Source organism: Octopus bimaculoides, chromosome 17 (assembly GCF_001194135.2).
Source record: "Octopus bimaculoides isolate UCB-OBI-ISO-001 chromosome 17, ASM119413v2, whole genome shotgun sequence".
NCBI lineage: Eukaryota > Metazoa > Mollusca > Cephalopoda > Octopoda > Octopodidae > Octopus > Octopus bimaculoides.
Genome location: NC_068997.1, coordinates 54,726,222 through 54,750,709, shown reverse-complemented (window position 1 = coordinate 54,750,709; position 24,488 = coordinate 54,726,222). Strand labels below are relative to the sequence as shown.

General features: G+C 33.6%; 1 protein-coding gene across 20 annotated transcripts in view; it reads left to right on the top strand.

Moving 5' to 3' along the window:
• Positions 1–24,488, top strand: part of LOC106878639 (thrombospondin type-1 domain-containing protein 7A) — a 999,802-nt gene that overhangs the window by 867,851 nt on the left and 107,463 nt on the right. For all 20 annotated transcript variants that reach the window (XR_008265800.1, XR_008265799.1, XM_052974016.1 and 17 more), the window contains 4 exons: positions 423–615; positions 4,178–4,373; positions 14,078–14,193; positions 19,537–19,746. Coding sequence is in view for 18 of the 20 variants with exons in the window: in XM_052974016.1 (XP_052829976.1) it covers positions 423–615; positions 4,178–4,373; positions 14,078–14,193; positions 19,537–19,746 (715 nt within the window). In the remaining 2 variants the exon portion in view is untranslated. The remainder of the gene's footprint in view (positions 1–422; positions 616–4,177; positions 4,374–14,077; positions 14,194–19,536; positions 19,747–24,488) is intronic.

The following is a 24,488-nucleotide window of genomic DNA, read 5'->3' as shown; positions in this document are numbered from 1 at the left end:
TAATGTATTAAGGCCCTCTGGAAGATCTGTCATGCTCGGACAAATTATTGCTATCAATTCACTATCGTTATTAAGTTTTTCAATTAAATTAGTGGCTTTGAAATTAATTTTTAAAATATATTTTCAATATTTCTTGCTGTAATCAATCATTTAAAACAATGTTATGATATCAATTCTTACCCCCATCCCACTGATTAAATAATGTAAATAAACATTTGCTCTTACCTTTTCAGTGAAAGAAATAGTAAATTTTTCAAACAATTAGTATATTGTAGTATTTTTCCTACACTAGCCCATAAAAGAAAAATTCTAACTGTTCAACAGACTAAAACTTAAATACATTATGTCCAATAATAATTAAATTAATTCAATTATAGCTTCAGTAAAAATTTATAATGATTACCCAATATAAAATGTTATAGGTTCCAAAAGACGAAAGCCTTTGTGACAGCTATAGTCAGCCAAGTGATAAAGAAAGTTGTCGGATTCCCTGTCCAATGGATTGTGTTTTATCTGAGTGGAGCTCATGGACTGAATGCCCTGACGAATGTGACAAGAAAGCTCAAGCAACTAACAGAGTTCGAAGACGGATGATTCTAGCCTTCCCAGGGGCATGTAAGTCTGATTTGTTGATTAGTTACCTGTGATTTCAATTGCTTTAACATTTTGGTAAAGAAAAGGTAAAAATGTGTCATAATAAAAATGGATTTTAAAATATTAACTGAATTACAATTTTTGACAAAATTTGCAAAAGTATACAATTTACTACTTTACATAAACTCACTCACATATATTTATATATAGTCTAGAGAAAAATCTACACTCAGTTATTAATTATATTCTTAATAATAGCTTTCTATCACTAAAAATGCAGAAGGCTGTGGTGATATGGCCAAGATGTTGAATTGATATTGTCAGAAGTTCAATTTGCAAAATGGGTAGCTCATGGCATCCTTCAGCAAGACATTTTATTTCACATGGCCCCAGTCTACTTATTTGAAATAAGTACCAGAAGTAGCTGGTTGGGATGGTATTCAAATAAACTGGTACTCTGCCCAGAGGAAAGTCTTGAACACCCAGTCACAACTGTCTCACAAACCAAACATTGGCCTAATCAGCCAGTAGGCTCATTATAGATTTCAGCTTCTTTCTTAATCACTACTAGAAAGCATCAAATAGATGAGTTCCACTTCCAACCACTATCTGCCTTCTCTTTATTTGACTACTTTATTACTGAAGCTCCAACCAATCCAACCGGTCTCCATTTATACTTTGTTGTCTTATAAATTTGGCTAATAGACAAAAGCCATGATGAGACTAAGGAGATATGTTCTTGATTCAACTCAATAACTCCATCTTCTATCAATATAATTATATTATTCCATTAAAGATATATTAATTCCTCCATCTATTCACTTTTGTTTATAATTATTCCACTGTTTACTAAAATAGATGCTATTGTTTCCTGGCTTGTATCTGAAATTGTCTTGGAAATATATACAGCCTGTACTGCTGCGACTATTATTATTCTTCCTATAACTACTACTACTATCACCACCACCACCACTAATACTACCACTACATCTATTACCCACTACCATTACAACTATTACTACTGTTAATACCACCACCATCACTACTACTGCTAACACTATCGCCACCACCACCACAACTACTAGTACTACTACTACAAACACCTAATACTGCTGCAGTTTCATACTGTGTTCTTTATTGATGTCGAAATGCAAAAAATTGCCCACACTGTTATTTGAACCATTTTTTTTATTAGCGGGTGTGAATATATGTTTGTTGTTTTTATTTTTTATCTGGTAGTTTATTGACCACAAAATGACTTTTTTCAAATTGTGCTGTTTTTTATTTTTTATTACATTTCTCATTGTAATGTAGAGAATTTCTGACTGGAATTGGGTTATAAATATCATAAATAAAGTGTGTTTATTTTGGAATATCAGTTCAAGATCAGAGATACAAAACCACAACTTCCAGCTTTCAAATGAAATTCTTTCTCCATTAGAGTTATTTATATACGATCATTTACCACAATCAGGTCTACAACTGTTTCTTCATTGTTAACACATTCTGTGATATGTAAAACATCTACTCTCTCTCTCTCTCTGCATGTGTGTGTGTGTGTGAATGGAGGGGGAGCATTTACTAAATCTATCAGATATCTTTCTTCAAATTGCATTTCCAAAAATTCATTCTACAATTGTTTGAAACTCACATAAATGGGAGTGTGGCAAAATAATGCTTTTGTTGTTTGTTTTAGTGGTGGTGGTGGCAGATAGGAGGGGGGGAACTACAAGGCACTGAATACTCTTCCTGTTCATGTCACAATATTATTCATTATATGATCTGGATGATATTTTCTTTCAATGCATCAAGATATTTTTCTGTTTCCCAAAGGATATTTTCTATTTGGCATTTAGATATCGGAATGTAACTTGTACAGGTTTTTTTTTTTTTTAAACTATTCAAACTGATTCCTTTTATATTGAAAATGTGAAGCTGAAATACCTTAATATTTCATTGTTTTGATTAAATAAATTGTTAACTAATTGAAGAAGGGCATTGCTTTCATGTTAAACAAGAATCAATAATTATTGATAGGTTTAAGGTAGATTTTAAAGAGTTGATGCAGCAAGCATAGGAAAGTGACTGCAAATGGGTGATAATTTTCACATAAAGTTTGGTGCAAAGTCGGAGAAGGGAAAGAAGAGAAACACAGATGTAGGTGTGAAGAAGCTGAGTGCTGTTTCCATGAACAAGAAACAGGTTTTAATGGCTATAGAGGAATGGATAGTATATTATCTACATAGAAGATTGTATCGGGTTCGTTAATGCAGAGATGATAGAATTACGATGGTAATGTTAACAAAGTGATATAATAAGGTCGTAGTTTCATTTGTAATTTAGAGGAAGAGACATAATTACTGTAGTACGTGGTTGAGAAGTGTGTTTGAAATGATTAAAAAAATGTATTAACATAGATTACAAAGGAGACAATATAGGGATAAAAAAGTCAGGAACTGTTGATATTAAGCATCCAGAGGAAACTAGGTTTAAAGGATAGCTGTGTTATCAACATAAGAAGGAAATAAAGTTATAGATTGCAAGTAATGTGGTAGGATCTGGAAAATAAAGGCTTGGATCTGAGATCTAAAATTTAGACTCAACTATGCCCAAAATAATTGATCCAGAGTTTATTTGAATTCTTAGAATGTAGATAAATGGTGTCCTTTCAGATTTTCTTGGATCATGTCGTTGTTATATAGAGTTGTAGCCAATAGTATTTTCTCTGCTGTAAACATAAAGTCAGTTGCAAATACAAATGTTGTTCTGAGCATATAGGATTCGTTGAAATAGTTTAGTTTAACATCTGTAATGTGATATACAGAAGAAGAATGGAGTTCAGCACATGGAGTATGCATGGCAGAAACAGAAGAGCAATGAAACAGATATGTGGCCCAGCATTTAGTTCTAACTCTCTGTATTCTGCTCAAAACTGACCTTGCTTTGTGTCATTCCTGTCAATTACTGAAAAATAGTTGTTCAAATTTAATTTCAATTCTCTAAACTTCAATGGATTCATACCAGTACGAATCAATATTGCAAGAGTTTATAGAGTTCAAATATATGCCAGAAGTTAGCAATAATTTCTAACAATGACATTTAGTGTCAAACAGACTGATAGTGTTTAGATGAGTTATGATAAACTCCCAGGTTAATCCTGACTGATCTGACTTAAAGTGTGGAGGTATTCACTCAAGTGAATAGGTCAACCCACAGACCCTTAGCCCCAGATTTATGAGTGGAGGAGTAAATAAGTAATATATATATTTATACATTTATATAATCAATAGTTTAAAGAAAACAGAGAATATACACAGAATAATCAACTGTACTTCTCCCATAAAATTTGCACATCACATAAAAGTTGAGAAATTTCATCCTCGAGCTAACCAATAAGACAGAATAAGGGTAAAAGAAATCTCATAATATTGAGATAATGTGAAAGAATCTGCTCCTTTTTAATTTTTCTTTGAGGACATTTTAAAAAATTTTTTAAATTACGTAATTATGAAAGACGCACACTCTTAGCAAATCTTTGGAAAAAGCATTTACCTTGTATTATTATGTTTGCCCTGTTTTGCAGCTGGTCCAGCTTGCCCACATGCTTCATCATTGACAGAAAGCAGTCCATGTCCATCAAGGCTTGAGTGTAGAACATTTTCATGGGTAGCAATGGCTTGGAACCAATGTATACTTGGACAAAGTGTCACCTGTGGAACAGGACAGCAACGTCGTGAAGTCAAGTGCAAGAGTGAAGCACGTGACGTTGATGACAGCTGGTAAGTATCACTGCTGTTTCATTGATTTTTAGTAACAAGAAATCAACTGCATAATAATCTATGACATGGATGCAAGTTTACTTTTTAATTTTTTTTCACATCAAAGACAATTTGAATTCTTTTCTACCGTATCATTTTATCAACAGAACCAACACTGACACAGCACTAAATTCCCTATCAATCAAACATGTGATCTATCCTCAATTCCTGTTTTCCCTTTCGTCTTTCCTCTTGTACACAACTCATATCTAAATGTCACTGCTCTAAAACCTCTACAATCCCTCTAAACCTTCCTTTCATTATGCCATTGCTCACAGTGGGAGCTTTTATTTTCAACATTTGAAAGGAAGAGTTTGTGTTCTTAGTCTCAAACGTGCCACCTTAGTCTCAAACATGCTACCTACCCCACCACAATGCACAGCCCTAACAACATATGAGTTAGTTGTATACATGCAATAAGGATTTCTCATTGCATTTGTGACAGTCGTGATTTTTGCATGGCTTTATAGCCCTTCCTATCACCAACCACTTTAAAACATAGAATTAGTACATTTTAATAGTGCCATCAATCCAGTACCAGACACATCTGCTAAGACTGAAATGTCGCATTTCCACTCTGTCAGTCTCTATTCAAACTTACAGATCTCCTACACAGCACTAAATTTTCAATACACTGGACTGTGTTTAGTTCAAAGTCACTATTCTCCTGACCTGGTTGAATATACTACGACTAAAGATTTCATTCACATACTTTAGTCGGGATCTAAATCTCAAACCACCCAAATCCGGACTTCACAGGCAAACATGTAGAACCTCACTTACTGTTGTTAAGATGGCTTGAATGGTGACTGATTCTATTTGTCAGGTCAGTGGGGGTAAAATAATTGGCCCCTCTTGTCAAAATAGAGGGTAGAGAAAATGTTAGCATAAACTGATCATGTTTGTCAAGACAGCAGTTAAATCCTCAATCAGCTGGTGATAGGTAGGTTTTTTACTAGAAAGAGTAGTTAGAAAAAAAGAGAAAATTCATTAAAGAAGTCTAGTTTGGTGTTAAAGATAATTAGGGTTAATTTAGTTTCTTTTTGTGCTGCTACAATTCCGTGTGTGTGTGTTTGTGTACACATTCTGTATAGACTGTATAGTCTATAAAAAAGACTATATTTATATTCAACGTGGCATCTAAATAGTCTATAAAAAGACTATATTGGGGATTGTATAAACACTATATTTATAGACTATATTGAGACTATGCACAGAAAATATGAAGAATATATTTATATCTAAAAACTATATTTATTTGAGAGACAACTGAAACAAGATGCCATTGAATCTATACATGAAAAATTATCACTGCATACAATGCAGTATGTCTTCTTAGCCAAGCCACTACTTAACTCTACTTAGACTCTTATTAGGTCATGCCCTCGTCTGTCGCAAACACTCCACCTCACACCTAAAGATTTAGACATTCTATAATGAAGAAGCTGCAGTAATGATTGTACAAACTAATTAACAGTTTTTCTCCACAATAACAATGTATTGTTTTTGATATTTATACAAGCAAACTTGTTTTTCATGTTAAGATTATTCTGAAGTGAAACCTAGATTAATTTACAGCATAAAAGGTCAAATGATCTTGAAGAAGACTACGAGGATTGTTCAATCTCCTCAGACTATTAGCAGCTCAGCCTTAATGTACTTGACATATGACATTTTGTAAAGTCAAACACAATAGAAATGGACAAAGTGACATGGAGAACAGATACTATGGTAGCCCAGTCATGACATAAAACCTTATAAACATCCTGCCTGATATTGTATGGTACTGATCTAACAAATATTGATGAGGTTTAGCCATCACTGGACATGTATTTTATGATGGGTACTGTAATGGCTGTAAATAATATAGCCACATATAGTGGTTGAATTTTCTGTGATGTACCATTTTGAGTGAAAATAGTAAAAATAACAACCTTCACCCTGTATTAATAGTAATTGAGTTCAGGCTAATTTATTCATTTCTTTAATATTGATCTCAGACTGGAGCATTTCTCACGGTTATATATTGAAGAATCAGCTCCTTAAGCAAGTTTTTGATTCCTCAGTGGTTGAGTGACAATATTTAGATTTAAGTGGACATTTAGACCAAGGATGGAATATTTTTGTGTAGGTGCAGATGGAGCTATGTAATTGAGAAATTTGCATAGCAATCATGTGGTTTTGGGGTCATTCCAATTGCACAATACCTTGGACAACTGTCATCTACTATCACCCAAGACGAAACCAATGCTTTGAGTAAAATCGGTACATGGGAAATGTATTAAGACTATTGTGTGTGTGTGTGTGTGTGTTGTGTGTGCGCATGCATGCACACATGTGCATCATTTGATTGCTGTGTAAATGTTATTACTTCACTTGTTACCACTTGAACAAACATACAGTAACATTGATATTCTTCCTTGAGAAGACCCCCCCCCATACACCATTGTGTATGGGGGTCTTGGGTGTAGGTGTGTCTGCCTGTCTGGCATATGTGCTGAAAAAGTTGAATAGTTGCAATGTTACTATAAAAGATAATGAAGTTGGGGTTACATGTATGGATGTACAAATATTTATATGTCTGTCTGTCTGTCCAGTATATCTGCTGTAATAGTCACAATGTTGCTACAAATCAAAATAATGTGTGTCACATATTATTCCTACAGTATTGGTTTATAACCATAAAATATTATGCATGGAATGTGACAAAGTTTCATTTATTCACTCTCAGAATTATCAGTTATTATAGATTTTATTTATATTAAACACAAGCATAAATTTAACCAAAGTGGAATGGATTCTCTATAATTAATTAAAACATCCTTATTTTGTGTCTTTCACTAACTAGTCATTAAGTTCATGTAATTCCAATGTGTTAACATCAGTGTTCTTAAATATATCGTATTGCATTATTCTTTTTCCAATATTTTTCCCATTTTAGACTTATTCCCAAATCGTTGGACAAGAAATTTATATATTCAACATGTAAAAATACACAAGTGACATTGCATTCAACGAACAAAAAATCACACACTCACACATGCAAATGCACATACATATGAGTGTGCATGTGTGTGTAGTATGCACAGTGGTATATTAAAACATACTAAATAGCACAAAATGACAACAGCATTTAGATTCACAGACACTAAATTATTGATTGGGATCTCTCACAAGAAGGGAACAAAGTTTTAAAGTTTGAAAACTTCGAACTGATCTAAAAGAAATTGTGTGAAAAATCCAAATCCAAAATAGAAAAGAATATTCTTGCATCTTTAACAATGTTATAAAAGACAGTAATTTACACATTTCCTTGGAATTATAATGGATTAGTCACATCTTTAAAATTTTAATATGTAACTTGTGATCTCATAAAACTTTGCTGCTGAAGATGATAAAATACTAATGTTTCCTTTTAGATTCCAAAGACATCGATATGAATACATAAGCCAAAAGGAATCATTGTTATATTGCTATTATATATTCAAAACAAACGTGAACACACACGCACATGCACTCACAAACACATACAGACGTTTGTGTATATATGTGAGTAGATATCTAATGGATATCTAACTACATATCTTTGGTTTTCTTCTTCCAGTCTTTCACCCATCATGTTTATGCAAAAGCAATAATTTCTGGGGGATATATAGCATGATACCTTTACTGCCCAGCCATTCTCTCATAACCTTTTTGTGTTCCATCTTGGAAATAAATTTACATTATCCAGAGACAATAAGCAGTATCACTGTTGCAAACATGCCAGAGAACATTACATGTGCTATATCCATGAGCCACTTAAGATCATAGATATGGCTAGGTAGCCATGGTTACCTAACCTCGTTTAGGTTGGTGTCCCATCTATGTCATTATGGCTAAAACTACACTGGACAGTAACCCTTGACAATAGTTGCAAGAAAATATATAATTTGAAATTGTTGAAGATTTGAGTATGAAGTATCAGTGTGTGTGTGTGTGTGTGTGTCTATTCTTATGTACATAATAATGTTCGTCCATCATTGTTGACAATGACCAGGACATCACATGGGAGAAGATGTAGCCAATCAGGTTGATGCCTGCTGGGAAGGTTCTGCTGCAGATGGTCTGCTAGGAATGAAGGCAAGGAGTTAGTTCTAGACTTGTGCAACTCACAATTTCTTTGTACCCCAGTGATCTTATTCTGATCATAGGAGGTGGCACCCCTGTTGGCGCAGCTATGCCATGCACGGTAGTCCTGTGCTTGCAACATACATACTTACATGCATAAGTTGGCATTAGGAAGGGAAACTAACCTAACAAATCAAGCTAAAAGAGATATTGGTGCATAATGCTTTCTTCCAAATTGCCATGTCTCATCAAGCTGTTCATTCCATGCCAGCAAAGAAATTGGATATTAAATGAATGCTCATGAACTTCTAAAATTTGTAATGTATATTAAAAACTATGTAATGCACTAATGTGTAGTGAAATGTGAATGTCCATGAAGATACAATTGGTAAGAATGGCCACAATGCATAAAAATAGATGCTTCATATTGTTAGGTTTCTAATTAGTGCCTAATCCCATTTCATTTATTATTTGTTATTCAGACACAGATTTCTTTGAATCTGATTTCAAATGACAGTTCCTATTTGTGGTTTTTACATTTCCTCATTTATCAATTGATACCATTTTGACGATTACATTTCTTTTGTTCATTCAAAACATATCTCGTACACCGTAAGAATTATTTTTTGCAGTCGCTACGTATCATACTTTTGATCAAATTCTATCAGCATTTATATGTTGAAAATATTCTATATTAAGCATCCTTTATGATCATTCAAAATATTAAGTTACAAGAATTCCTTCAGAGCAGATCATTATTAATAAATTTATTATGGATTCCATATTCTGGTAAATTTACAGTGTTTCTGCGAATAACCATTTCCAAAGGTTTATAAACTAGAAATGATCTCTCCCTCTCTCTTATCTATTTCACAATCTAGGTATAGAAATTATTTTTAATCACAACTTTGTGTATTTATCTTTGAACCAGATTCTCTCATAGTTTGATATTCTTACTGCTAACAAACGAGTAAAAGAGATTTTGTTGTTTAGTCAGGAAAATGGTTAGTGTCCATGTCCTTTCGATAGACCCCCAGGACTTCTGGGTGGGTAGAAGGAAGCAATGTACAGAATGAAAACCTGACCCAAATCCATGCAACAAAGTGGACTTGTCCACTAAAGTTGCCCAAGGTCTAGGTGATGGTGGTGTTAAAATGGACAACAAAATGAATTCCTCCACTAAAATCATCCAAAGCCAGTGATAGGGTTAAGCTGGACAACATAGTAGACTCCACTTCTTACATACTAGCATGGCTTGGAGAAGATTCCTTGGCTAGCATTTTACCTGATGCCAATCCTTACTTGCTTTTCAAGAGAGATCTTTATTCCATTTTTGCATTTGTTGAATCACTGCTGGGTAGCTTTGCTTACAGGAGTCGTGAATAACATCACTGCCCAAGGAATGTTAAGTGAAGACACACAAAACCAAACACATTTATGCTTCCTCTCTCTCTTTCACACACACACACACACACACACACACACATATGATGGGCTTCCATACAGTTTCTATCTAATTCTACTCTCAAAACATTAGTCAGCTCAAGGTTCCAACAGAAGACATTTTCTCAAGGTCCCATTCTGTTAGTTGGAACCCTTAACCATGTGGTTTCAAATTGAACATCTTGACCACATACTCATGCCATAATCAGGGCCAGCATTAGGAAGTGTGGAGCCCAATTAGAGAATTGTCAGTGGGGTCTTCTACTTTGCAAAATCTGGAGATTGATACCTTGTTTTGTGTAGTATACCAGTCCCAGCCAAAAATTGAAAGTGCATATGAAAGTTTTAATGTTTTATTACAAGTCCAGAGAGTGCACAGAGCCCTCTCACTGAGCAAATTTGAATAAAACCAGGCCTGATCATAATCCTGCATGTGGTAATTAGAGCTCAAGCCATGGTTTCTAATATGTTCATAACAGTTTAACAGTTTATATGTTTATCAATGTAAAAGAGGAACAGTTCTTGGTATAGGTTCATTGTAACAAATTTACAATGAAGCTAAACTTTGCTGACAAGACCAAAATAAAGCTGATGGTCTGAAGAAAGAAAAATAATTAAACAATAAAATGTCATATTTTTTCTCTCACTGCATATTTTATGTGACTTAAGCATTTCTAATGCCCTGCTCATTAAATGTATTGATAGCTAATTAACTAGAGATTTACATAATCTAATTAAGTAAAAGCAAGCAGAAAATGATTAGATCAAAAGTGGCTTCAGATATATTCCTGATGCATGTGGTCAGAAATCTAGGACTACTGTAATTAAATAATAATAATAATAATTTGATAATCACTTTTGCTTTTATATATGAATGAACTTCATCCATTCATATGTGTTTTTTAATATTCTTTTATTTGATTGTTTCTGTATATTTACTTTTTGTTGTCATCCAATCATATCTTTCAGTCAAAGCTAATACAATTATCAGTTAACTTTATTTTTGTCCAGAATATGGAAATTGCAATCTCAAGGAAGCCATACTAAGGTCATGCAAAAATTGATAAATATTCTAAGTCTGCAAAGCCATCTTTGTGAATGTGTGTGTTCTTTTCTCTCTTTCTCTCTCAAACACACAACACCCATTCTCTCAACCATCTTTTGTTCTTTCTCACTAATATCTTAAAGTAATCTTTAGCATTTACCAAATAGAGCTACGTCCTTGTCTTATCAGACTGTTTTCTGCTTCCACAAAAATAATATTGAATTATAAGACACTAAAACCAGGACACAATTTTCAAAGTGAAACAAAGACGACAAAATAGTATCATGAGAATTTTAAAATCTCAAACACACCAAACAAACATCTGTGACGGCATCAATTTTGTTCACTTTTTCTATAGAACTCATTGCAAAAATCTCATTCCTGTTAGTCTTTCATTTATATCGTTCTTTTGTTAAACATTGTTTTCCTCTTGGCTTTTATTGATGCCCAAAAGCCAGAAGATAGAATTAAAATGTTATGAACATATAAATCGAATGAGTACCAGATATTTCTGCAGGAAACTTGCAATATGTTATCTTCCAGGGCAGTTAAATAGCAGTTTCTTATTTATCTTTGCATACGTGTCTTTAAGTGATGTATGAAAAGATGCACAGGAATTCAATCATCATTCCATTACATGAGTAAGGATATTTGTTCACTTTACTGTTTGCCAGAAACCATTGTGAAACTACTGAATATTTCAGTGCATACGACCATCTAAGAAAGGAGAAAAAGATATTCTGAATAAATGTATTTTGATTATCATAATTGTATTATGGTGAATAATGTGTGCGTGGGTGTGTGGGTTGGAGGTTTAATAAAACAAGGAATTGCTGAAATATACATGCCATACCCTTTCTATATACTGATACCGACAATATTCTTACTTGCCTGCATTGCATTCTGTGTGGTAATACCAGATATGTACACACACACACACACACGCATGCATACAACTGCCAAAAAATATGAGTGGCTTGTGCACCTATGAAAATACTAAGTAATGTGAAGCTTCGTGTTTCACATATATATACATATATATGATATAGGATTTATCATATGTAATATTCCATTTGATATGTGTGTGTATTTATATGCATGTATGTGTGTGCATATATATAAGTATATGTGTGTGTGTGTGTGTGTTTATATGCATGTATGTATGTGCATGCATGTGTGTGTATGTGAGTCCATATATTTATATGTATGTATGGTGTGTGTGTGTATATATATATATATATATACATATATATATATATATATGTGTGTGTGTGTGTGTGTGTGTGTGTGCGTGTGTATGAGTATATATGTATGTGTGTGTGCTTAATTGTGCATAGATACCACACAACATACGGTTTTATGGTTGAAATCCATGGAGTCAATTTTCAAACGTTCACACTTGGGTACCTTACCTATCATTTTAGATTATACTTATGTTATTGTTAGTTCTGCTCCTTTTAATCCCTCTCAGCCATGGGATAATGCAGTGCAAAACAATATGAAGTCTATAATAAAGCTTCATTTTCTGTTTTATTAAGATAAGTAAAGCCAGACTATGCTGTCATGGCTACTGATGTTAAGAAGGAACTGAGAAGCTAATATGATATAGCGAATGGGATCCATGGTCATCGATCCATGAAAAATTGCCAGCCTACTAAAAAAAAAAAATAGATGTAAAACAAATGAATATGACATGAAAAATTGTTTTTTTTTTGTAATGTGTGTAATCATGCATGCTTACACTCACACACAAACCTCAGAAACCATCCATCGCACCAGCCAACCATCTTCCATTAGTCAGGTGGAGCTGAATTGATTTTATTCAACCCAGGAGGAAAGACAAATAGTTATGAACATGAATTCTATGCCTCTGTAAAGAATCTAGTTTGAATCATACCATTTATTTCTCAGAACAATAAACAAGAATAGGGTTGAGGGTTACAGATAAAAGCCCTGATATGAGCAATATGATATCATGTTGTAATAATTAGCCTTTTCCCTTCATTATCATCAAAGTGAACTGAGCACTTACTGACATGTTGGGTGTTATTGATATGCCAAATATTGCACCATATGATATATTTTTGCACCACTGCAACTCACATTGGTACCAAGTCATGGAAGAACAGTCCATGCAACTGACTCCAGCATGACTAATACCTATTCCGTTCACTTGCCCCTGGTATGTAAAGACCGTCCTGGCCTATGTCTGTGTTTAAGTACAATGCCTAGGGATGGGTTGAAATCTGCAAGGTCTTTCGAGGGTGAACTTGACACATTTCACCATCGGTTGCTCCACTTCCTTGCCAACAAGTTTAATGAAAGTAAGAAAGAATATGAAAGGGTTAAGAAGACAAATTTTTAGAATATCAAAAAAATTTCAATTTGAAACTCTTGACAAAAATGCAGAGAAGAATCGATCTGGAATATTTTATATCAATAAATCAGTGATGAAACATGAAAAACAAAGAATGTTATGACATTTAAAATAACTGCAACCTTTTTAATCTCAGATGTGGATTTTAAAAATCATCAAGATACCAAAATCACTGGCTTAGCTATGTTTTTCGCAAGTTTGCTTCCAATGACATGGCATCAGATGCAGTTCCAATATGTGTCATCTTTGGCAAAGAGCCTTATACTTAGGCAAAGTGTCTAGTGCTGACCAAAGAAATTTTTTTTAAAGAAAAAACCTAATCGATTCGAGCAAAGTTGTTGCAAGTGCTGCCGGACTGGCTCCTGTGCAGGTGGTACGTAAAAAACACCATTTTGAGCATGGCCATTGCCAGTACCGCCTTACTGGCCCTCGTGCTGGTGGCACGTAAAAGCACCCACTACACTCTCAGATTGGTTGGCATTAGGAAGGGCATCCAGCTGTAGAAACTCTGCCAGATCAGATTGGGGCCTGGTGCAGCCATTTAGTCCACCAGTCCTCAGTCAAATCATCCAACCCATGCTAACATGGAAAGCAGACGTTAAACAATGATGATGATGCTGACTGAGTTGGAATAATTTAAAATAAAAGTACATTAAAGTATTTATAACTATTTGTTTATCTTATTCCTAGGTGTGTTAGAAATTTAAAGCCTAATGAAGTGCAAACTTGCCAGTTACCATGCCCACGAGACTGTGAAGTAACTGATTATTCTCACTGGTCACCTTGCAGTGCTACTTGTCAAGAAGGTAAGTAAATATCGTTTTATTTATAAGATGTGGAACATAGAACTAGAAATGGTTTTCCCAGAAGAGTTTTATTCTGTTTTGTAATGGTTCCAGTTTTACATTTAAAGAAAATATAAAAATTTTTCTCTTTCACTCTTTTCTTTTGCATTAGACTTTAATTAAAAAAATTCTACTCACTCTGTATGACACCTGATCACTTACAATATATAAATAACATTATAACTGGGATTTTTTTTACTGCAAAACTTAACTTGAATTGATTATTAAACTTTAAAGAATTCTCTAGTTCATAAACCTAATATGATTGTATAATGAGTTTATCTATATTTCAATGCACAACATGATGAAACCCTACACATTTAGAAGGATTTCAGTCAGGATGTTGATTTCAGGTTAGGAATGATTGCAACAGTAGCTCAAAGATAAGTTTTTAACCACACAATATTATGTGTTAGTTATCTTTCTAAAGATATCATATCTCTGCTACTCTCTAAAGGTTACGTTATGTTTTTAAGTTTCAAGTAAATCCTGTAAAAAATCTCCAATCTTTTTAGAAGCCATTTTATGTGGTTTATAATAAAAGGACAAATCTTTTTCAGGAAATGACTTTTTTGTTTCTTCTTTAAAAAAAAATTTAATTATATTTCTCAATTTAGAATGTGTGTGTGTGTGTGTGTGTGTGTGTGTGTGTGTTGTAAAATGTTCCTCATTTAAATGTCTCAAATCTTACAGGCAATTTTCATCAGTAAAAGACAGTTGGTGTCCAATATACAATGACTTAGAGAAGAATATTTCAAATATTTCAGCTGAAGTCATTAATGTTTGGGAAAAATAGGTGAAATAATTTGCACATGAATAGCAAAATGTATTTTCTAATTGACTCTCATTAGTTTGTTTGCTTTTACTGAAAATTATTTCCAGTGAGAATAAAAATAAACCATTTCTGAGTAATTGAGCTACAAGAAAACTGAGTCCATGCTTCCTGGATTGATACGATAATTGTATGAATTCAGCATAATCAATGTTGATGGGACACTGTCATAGATGAACTGGGAGTCCCACACTGAGAAAAACAAAATAGTTATCAAACAGTTCTGGTACAGAAGAAACTAGTTCAGATGAAGAGTAAATCAAGGACAGCATTGAGATTTTGATGGAAAAGACTGTCTATTGATCTTATGAAATGTAATGGTAACAAGTGGTAGTATAATAGGGCTTTATAATGGGGCAGTATAATAGTGAAGGCACATGGCTCAGTGGATAGATCGTTGAGCTTACGGTCACGAGGTTGTGAGTTCAAATCCCAGATCAGGCTGCATGTTGTGTTCTTGAGCAAGACACTTTATTTCACGTTGCTCCAGTTCACTCAGCTGTAGAAATGAGTTGCGACATCACAGGTGCCAAGTTGTATCAGCCTTTGCCTTTCCCTTGGATAACATCATTACCATTTCTTCATTCTTCAACTTCATACCGCAAGTAACAGCCTGTATATGCACCTTGGTTATACAAAGATGTTGTCAATTACTGAATCTAATATGATATAATGGTGCTAAAAACTTTAGCAGCCTTCATGATAATCACACTGATCAGATTTTTGCTTCATATTCGAGACTACTTTCATTAATTATTATTTTGAACGAGAATAAAAGTGAAAAACCAATAACCACATCACAATTGATGTTAAAGAAATGTGTATGGATAAACAGAATGATTAACAACAGCCATCATATTTAGTTTCATAAAAAGTGTCATTTGGGAGCTAATTTGCAATCATTGAATAATTTTCTGTTGACTGAAAAACTTTAAACATCAAGATTAAATATAAAAAAATAATCAGTGGGTTCTTTTTTTAAAATATTGCAAAGATTTAGCAGCACATTATCTAAATTATATTTTTATTCCTTATTTATCTGCCAAATACTAAAATAAAAAAAGCTAATTGAAAAATTTGTTTTTTAGGCAATCAATTTCTAATATACACGCCTATGTTCAGGTCTCTGGAAAAATAGATCTAAAAATGACACACCTCATCATATTTTAAATATATTTTTAAACAATGATACACACACATGGACATATACAAAACACAGAAGTACAAAAGACAATCAGAACATCAAATAGGATGAACAATCCTAACACGGAAATTCTTGCAATAAGAGAAAGAAATTCCACACTTTTGAATTACCATTATGGCTCACTTTCATACAAAGAATTACTATGTACATTTAGAAAATTGATTCCTTTAAAATCAACCTGAATAGCCAATTTGCTTGGTAACTTTTTACTAACCTAGTAATGTACAAGTGTGGCTGCTGTTCTCCACAATAAGTGATGGCTTGCTAATTGGCAAAGCTGATAAATTTCTCTCACTAAACACTGAATATGAAAAATCTTTTGTGTTCCTAACTGCCTGTTCTTGAGCATTAAAAGCCATGATTGCTTATTACTTGTTGTGAATGTCACAAAAGAAGTGTGAGAATAGGGAAACATTTTATCATTGTGTCTGAATAAGGATTTACTATCAAATTAAGTGAAAACTTGACAATCCATGACCACCATAGGAATAAGACACTGTAATTGACACAACGAGTAGGCTTCAGGTGTTCAAGCATGTCTATAGTGTGTTGTTATTATTGTTGTTGTTGTTGTTGAAGGCAGTGAGCTGGCAGAATGGTTAGCATGCCAAGCAAATGCTAAGTAGCATTTCATCCAACTTTATTTTCTGAGTTCAAATCCCATCAAGGTTGACTTTACAGAGCATATCAGTTCAGTAGATGGAAAGAGAAGGAAGGAAATAGGGTCACAAAGAAGACTGATGGAAGAATGGGAGCTAGAAGGATGAGGTTTGGAGGAAGGCTTGATAGAAACTCAATTCTGCTGAGATGGATGGATCTTCTCAAGCACATACTATCACCTGTCATCTCCTTCAATCTTCACCATTTCATCCCACATCTTCCTGAGCCTTCCTCTACCACAAAAACTCTGTCTATGTTTAGTGATTGATCGTCCTCATCTATATTCAATACATGACCAAACCAGCACAATCTGGTCTCCTGCATACAACATCCGACGCCCCTTATGCCCACTTTTTCTCTCAGCATATTTGTACTTTGTCATATATGCACACTGACATTGCACATCCATTGGTGAATACTAGTTTCATTTCTTTCTATTTTTCACATGTCTTCTGCATTCACAGCCTGAGTTTCACAACCATGCAGCATTCCTGTTCATACATAAGCTTTATACAATCTGTCTTTCACTATGAGGAAGGCATTTGCTACCAGCCGAGGTAAAAGTTCCCTGAACTTTCTCCATCCGGTTCTTAGCAATTATACTTTCGGAGCATCTTTCTCCAATGCTAGCTAGGGAGCCCTCCTTAGTATTGCATAGCATTTATTTCCTATGTGCCATTTTTATTGCTCTTTCACAATCTGCTTAATCTCCCTTCGATTCCACTGCTCTACCAATGTGTTTATAGTTTGCACTGAGTACACTGTATGGAATTTTCACCTACACTTTTTCTACATATAGAATGAGGCCATTCACCCAAAGGGTATCTGTTTTCCTGCTAACTAGAACTTTGGTCTTTGTGAAGTTAATTTCAAGACTCTTTAATTCCAGGTTTTTCTTCCACACCTGGAATTTCATTCTTAGTTCTACTACAGTTTCAGCTTTAAGAAACAATGTCATTAGCATAGAGGAGTTCCCATAAGCAACCAATCTTAAATACCTCTGCATCAATAAATTCCACTATCATAGAATTGGTAAGGTAGACTTAACCAGAATTATTCTCTGAAATTAATAATAGATGATTGATTAAAGCAATCAATGTTTGAGTTATGTTAATTTATAAATAAGTTTTGCATTTGAGAGAGAGTGGTTTTAGTATAAAGGTATAGATGTTGACTGATCTTATGACTACTCTCCCTCTTTGGTAACCATATTGATTTATAATAATGGTATTTATTTAGTATCAACTTTAGTCGGATAGTAAACTATGTCTATTCTAACAGGACAACTAACTGTAACTTAACATACCTAATGTAACTTCACATTAAGCCATTACCCTATTTCTGTATTTATATAGACATGTAATAAATTGCATATATACAATTTATATCTATATTTGTACAGACACATGAGTATGTAAAAGAAAGAGAGAGTGTGTTTATGTGTCTGTAACATATGAAAAATAGCTGATTGCACCATGATATACTGCCATACAATGCAGCAGGTTTTCTAAATAGTTTTACATTTTGGAAGAGAAATACTGTTTAATGGCAAATCTTGACGCTCACCGATTTTGACAACTAGCATCTTAAGGACTATTTTGATATTCTTTTTTGGTTTGCTTTCAGTAACCAGTCTCAAAAACTGGTACATTTTTTTGTTTTTTATTCTCCAAGTCTTTGATATCTAAAGTAGAACATTATTTATTTTTTACTGACACATTATTCTACCTAAGAAAACTTGAAGCCATTCGTTTACTTTTAAACAGCACACTTATCTGATATTTTTCTGTTTGGTTTATTTTCCTTGTTTCATATCATAGTGCCAAGTAAATATATAAATACGCTTGGATATTATTTTATGTGAAGGCAAAATGTAAGCGGAAGAGTTTTGCTTCAGATTGAAATCAAAGCAAAAAAAAAAAAATGTATATAAAACTTCCTGTTTAGAAATCGTCATTTTTGCATTTGTTTTTACAAATTCAAAATATATTTATTGCTTTCCTAGAATTATTTCACACAAAGATTACATCTTGTTTGAATTTGTAATCTATTTCACATCCATGTGGTGCAAAGTCACTTTAAGTCACTTTCGTTTATGCTTATTTGCAGGAGCCATGAACGACGCCTATTTTATGAGAGATTTCTGTCTCATAAAATACTTTATATTGTTTTCTTTTCCATTTTTAGTGCAGTTTTTGATTGATTATTTTTCTTCATCGTTCACAAGCTAGTTATACCTCACTTTAGCATGGGATTATTCTTAAATCTAAAGTTTTACACTCACATATTACATTTCTTATGACAACCTACTATTATAGTTAAAGGGATTTTTCTTCTCTTAATACATTTTTGATGTACATAGACACAGGCACAAACACACACACACACATGATGAGAAGGCTATTTTTCTCTTTCTTTCCTTAATATAATTACAACAGACATATATTTTCTTCATAAAAAAATAACTATATTATTTACAATTTATTTCCATTTCAAGTGGAAGTGAATGTTGTTTACAAATTGTTTTATTTGAAAGATATTAATATTCTTATGAAATTTTAAAGGTTTCATGTCTCAGCTTCCATTTATTTAACTATTTGTTCTTCAGCAAGACAAGCAACTCCAACTCAGTCTCGGAAGAAATATATCCTACAACCAGCGGATGAAGGAGGAAAACCATGTCCAATGAAGCTGGTGGATACGAAACATTGCACTGATTTACCATGGTGTGATGAGTATCTTTGGGAGGTCACTCCGTGGAGTGCCTGTGTGTTGCCGCCACGAGTGCCTTATTGTGGACAAGGATTACGAGGAAGAAGTAAGTTTGTTAACTAACTTTGTTATTTCTGTTTAGTTCTACGTTATGGAAGTACCAGTTATACACTGCACTGGCATCAGCTGGGATCTATTCAATTACTTACACCTTGCAACTACCAAAACATATTAATGTAGAAACTTTTATCCTCCATTACCTTTGTATGATGACAGGCTTTTCTTTTCCAGATCCGCATCAAACCAGATAACATTGTTACACTGGATTGCAGCTCTGCTTGAGCAACACCTTGGAAAGTTTAGTCAATCAAATCAACCCGAATTTTCATTTGCTTTCATTTTTAAAGCCTGGTATTTATTCTGTCAGTCTCTGTTAGTTGAACCATTAAGTTTGAGACATGTAAGGGAATGAGCACTGGCCATCAAGTGACATCATGTAAATAAAAAATACACAGACACACTAATGCACAGATGTGTGTGTTTACAGACACATACATATATATAAACACATATACATACATATACACAGACATGTACATGTATATATATATAGACACATATACATACATATATACAGACATGTACATGTATATATATAGACACATATACATACATATATACAAAGATACATATATAGATACATATACATAAATATATACAGACACATATACATACATATAAACAGACATGATGGAAACTGGACGAAACCTGTCATGCATGCATGCATCTGTGCATGTGTGTGTTGGTGGTTTTTTTTTTTTTTTTACAAGTCATAGCTCAGCAGGACAACAGCATTACTTTGTTAATAAGAACTATAATTTCGAATCAAGCCACATGTTCTTTCTCTGATATGAAAATTATCTGATATAGTACAGTGTATTAAGATTGTGAAAGCATTGCAAACATAATTGTACCACAGCAGAGGATATATTATGTCTTCGATTTCATTCCATAATCAAAACTGTTTACTTCTTGCCTTAAAAGTAAAACCATAAATAACAACCCTTAAAGTAAAATGGTATAACAAAAGAAAGAGCTTTCAAATGGATTCACTTTTAATTCTTTACCTTCAGTACTCCTCTTGTGGATTTTACAATATATCAAAAATCAAAGACTCCAAAAGAGAAGAGGAAAAACTACTTCAAAAGATATTACCTATTTCATGATTCTCTATAAACTTCCAATATTTAGTTATCAAAATAACCATGGAAATTCCATGGTACCGCTAATAAATATTATTGGGCAAAATTTGCTTTGTATTTCTTATGTTTGTGATTTAAATTATTTTTAATGTTATATTCTCCATCAACAAAATTTATATATGATATCAGCCATTTGATACACCTAGTCCTTGATATATCTTTAATAACTCATAATATTATAATGGAATATTATGTTTCATCCAGAAAATGTTGCATCTTTAAATCCCTGGCACTGTCATCAATTACTGATTATTTCGTTTGTGATGTAAATTTTTTTCTTCCTGCAGGCTTCTAAACTGCATTGTTATGTTATTATTAGAAAAACCAATGAAATTGTGCCAGTTCACTTTCCATAGCAATGTAGCTCACGTCTTTTGTTAGTTTTAGAATGCCAGTTACATCTAGTTCCAAACAGTTTTTCATTTTTCCAAGGATCCCCTTGTTATAGGATAATAAAACCACTATGAATGCTGGCAATAGCTGAGTGTATATATAAAGTATGATGCTGTAGCTAGTCTTTATGGGGATTTTACTCAATAGTTTATGATCTATAGGAATCAGTGACAAAGATATGGTGTCATTGTGGTTTCATTTATATTTTGAACATATTTCTAGAGAATTTGAAAGATCAGTCACTTAACTGACAGTTTGAATATATCATCATCATAATTTATGTTCACTTTTCCATACTTGCAGGGATCAGATGGGATTTGTTGTGGTTAGAAGACAAGAAATGAAGAACATTTCTTGTTTGACAGCAATGTTCACTTATAGCAATGGTGTCAAGACAAGGTTACATGCATACACACACATGAAAAGAGCTTCTTACAGTTTCTATCTACCAGATCCATTCACAAGGATTTGGTCAGCCATGGGATACAATAAAAGGTACTTGCCTAAGGTGCTGCCACACAGTGAAACTGAACCTCTGAGCACATGGTTGGGAAGCAAGCTTCTTAACCACAAAACCAGGCCTGTTCATACATTTATGCACACACACACACACACTCAAGCCCATATATTGACACACGAGCAGCAGCAATATACAAATGCTTGATGAACTGATTTTGGTAACGAGTCAAAGATATTCACCACCACTCTGTGGTACTATAGGGTGTATAGTACCACTCTGGTACTATACATCCTAAAAACAATGCATCCCTACAGAATATAATGACTGAACACTAAGTGCCAATGGGTAAACAATACTCCATAGTCTTTTCTGTCTCTCTCTCTCCCTCCATTTATTTATCGACACACACACACATTCTGGTTATAACATTATTTAGCATTTCTATAGGGATAAACCATACTGATATACTGGCCTTGAAAAATGCTATAATATTGACAGTCTTAAACAGTGACTTACAAGTGTCTATAGATGCCTTTTTTATTAGACAAACAGTAAATAAAAGTACATTACAGGAACATGATTGGAAATTGGAACTTTGTTTTATGGTCTGGTTTTCAGCCAAAATCATTGTGCACTTCCATATTTAGTTCTCGTGATATCCGTATTGGTTTCAATGGGTGATCAGTTGGTCGTATTATGCGTGTGTTTTATTTCCAGCCGAGTCAAATATTTGGCCTCCCACCAAGCCATCATAAAACAAGCTTTAAGATTCTTCAGTATTTCAATCAATACATTCAGTTGTTAAGAAAAGTCTGCAGTACTCTATATGGTGAGAAGACATTCAACCAAAACAGAAAAGTACGCTTTAAACAATAAATGGGGGGGAGGTGTAAGCTGTATAAATTATTATTTTGGTTTCTTTTTTTTTTAAATAAAATTATAGAGGTTTTACTTGTAGAATTAATGGACAGACATTAAGATGTCATATTGCTATAATTTAAATAACAATTTCTGTGTCAGCTCAGTCATTTGAAAAGAAACATAAATTTTGCTTGTGTCATATTTTCTAGTTAATACTTTAATATCTTTTCTTATAAACATCATACTAAACTCTTTGTGAAAGTATGTGGCTTTGTGGTTAAGTTGTTGAGCTCGTGACCTTAAGGTCACGAGTTCCATTCCTAGACAGAAGCATTGTATCCTTGGGTAAAGAACATTTCATGTTGCTTCAGTCTACACACATGAAAAAAGGGCCAGTTGAATACTAGTGCAATCCTCTCTTCCTCCAGAAGTAACATCAAGAGTGTTCTGACAAGTTATGTGAGGGAGCACCTTGAGATTATTGGGTGCCTATGTCTGTCCCCAACTATCCAGGCACCAAAAAGAATTAGTGGAAGCATGGTGCAAGCTCTCAGGTCATACATATACTCAAATGATGGTTAGGCTTCCTTCTGTTTGCTCACCTAAATTCATTATTCCTTTTCCTTTGTTCTTTCTGCACTGATTCTATAGAACTATTAACATAGTTGATAAATGCATAGTTTTAGAAATTAGAAGGTTTCAATATAAACTTTAGGCTTTATTAGACCAGGAGTAAAAAAAAAAAAAGACATTTGCCCAAGGGGCTGACCTGAGACTACAATACAAGGTAGTCAACATACTGATCTGAGGTTATGATGGAAAATACCTGAGACAACAATAGAAAACATTTACTCAAAGTGATCTCAAGTTACAGTAGAACATATTCCCCACAAGGTGCTTATTTGTGGCTACAATAGAAGACACTTACCCAAGTTTCTATGAAGTGAAACTGAAACTTGAACTACACAGTTGCAAAGCAATCTTCATAACCACCCCTGCCATCACAGAACTAAAGATACAGTGTTATATAACCAGAACTTATTTCCATGTGGACCGTATTGGAAGATATTACTTTAGTTTGCAAACTGCTTTGAGTTGAATGAAAGAATTCAGTTTTATTTATAAATATCATCAATATTCCTGTGTCCTGAGAATAAGATTTAAATGATGTTGACATACATTCGAAAGTAGAAAGAATAATTTCAGTCCCTGAATACTTTGTTATAATTAAACTCATTGAATACTGCATATTGCTTGACCAACATTTCATTCTGATTGATGGAACAAAGATCAAAGAATTCTCTTATATTCAGTGAATTATGAAATACACTATAAAAGAGTCTTTGATCAAAGAATATTAAGAATCGTCTCTAATGGATGTCAGCAGTGAGTCTCAAATTAAGCCCTTATCATTCTTTTATTTGTCATTCCTTTTGACAGTCAGCTGTTGCTAAGGTTCTCGTAAAATATTATTCCTCTCATTATTTCTCAACAACTGTTATTTCCCTTCAGAAAGGCTGTCATTCAAAACATTGAAAGATATAAAACTGCACTTTGATATACATTCCGGTGCTTATAACACAGGCAGCTAATCTCTAATTGTTTTCACATTCATTTTATGACACTGTGAGGTTTGCTTGAATGGCAGGCATCTTAATACATCTCTGTTTTTGACCCAACCAAAGCCCACGGTTAGTTTATCAGTAACTAGCTGTATCTTGTATGTCTTAGTAGTCTTTATATGCTTCACTGAATCTTGTTTCGTTGCTGTAATTACAGAAACAATACTTAGAGCCTAAAGGTAACGTTACTGTTTTTCCCTCTTCCTTCAATCTCTCTCTCTCTCTCTCTCTCTCTCTCTCTCTCTCTCTC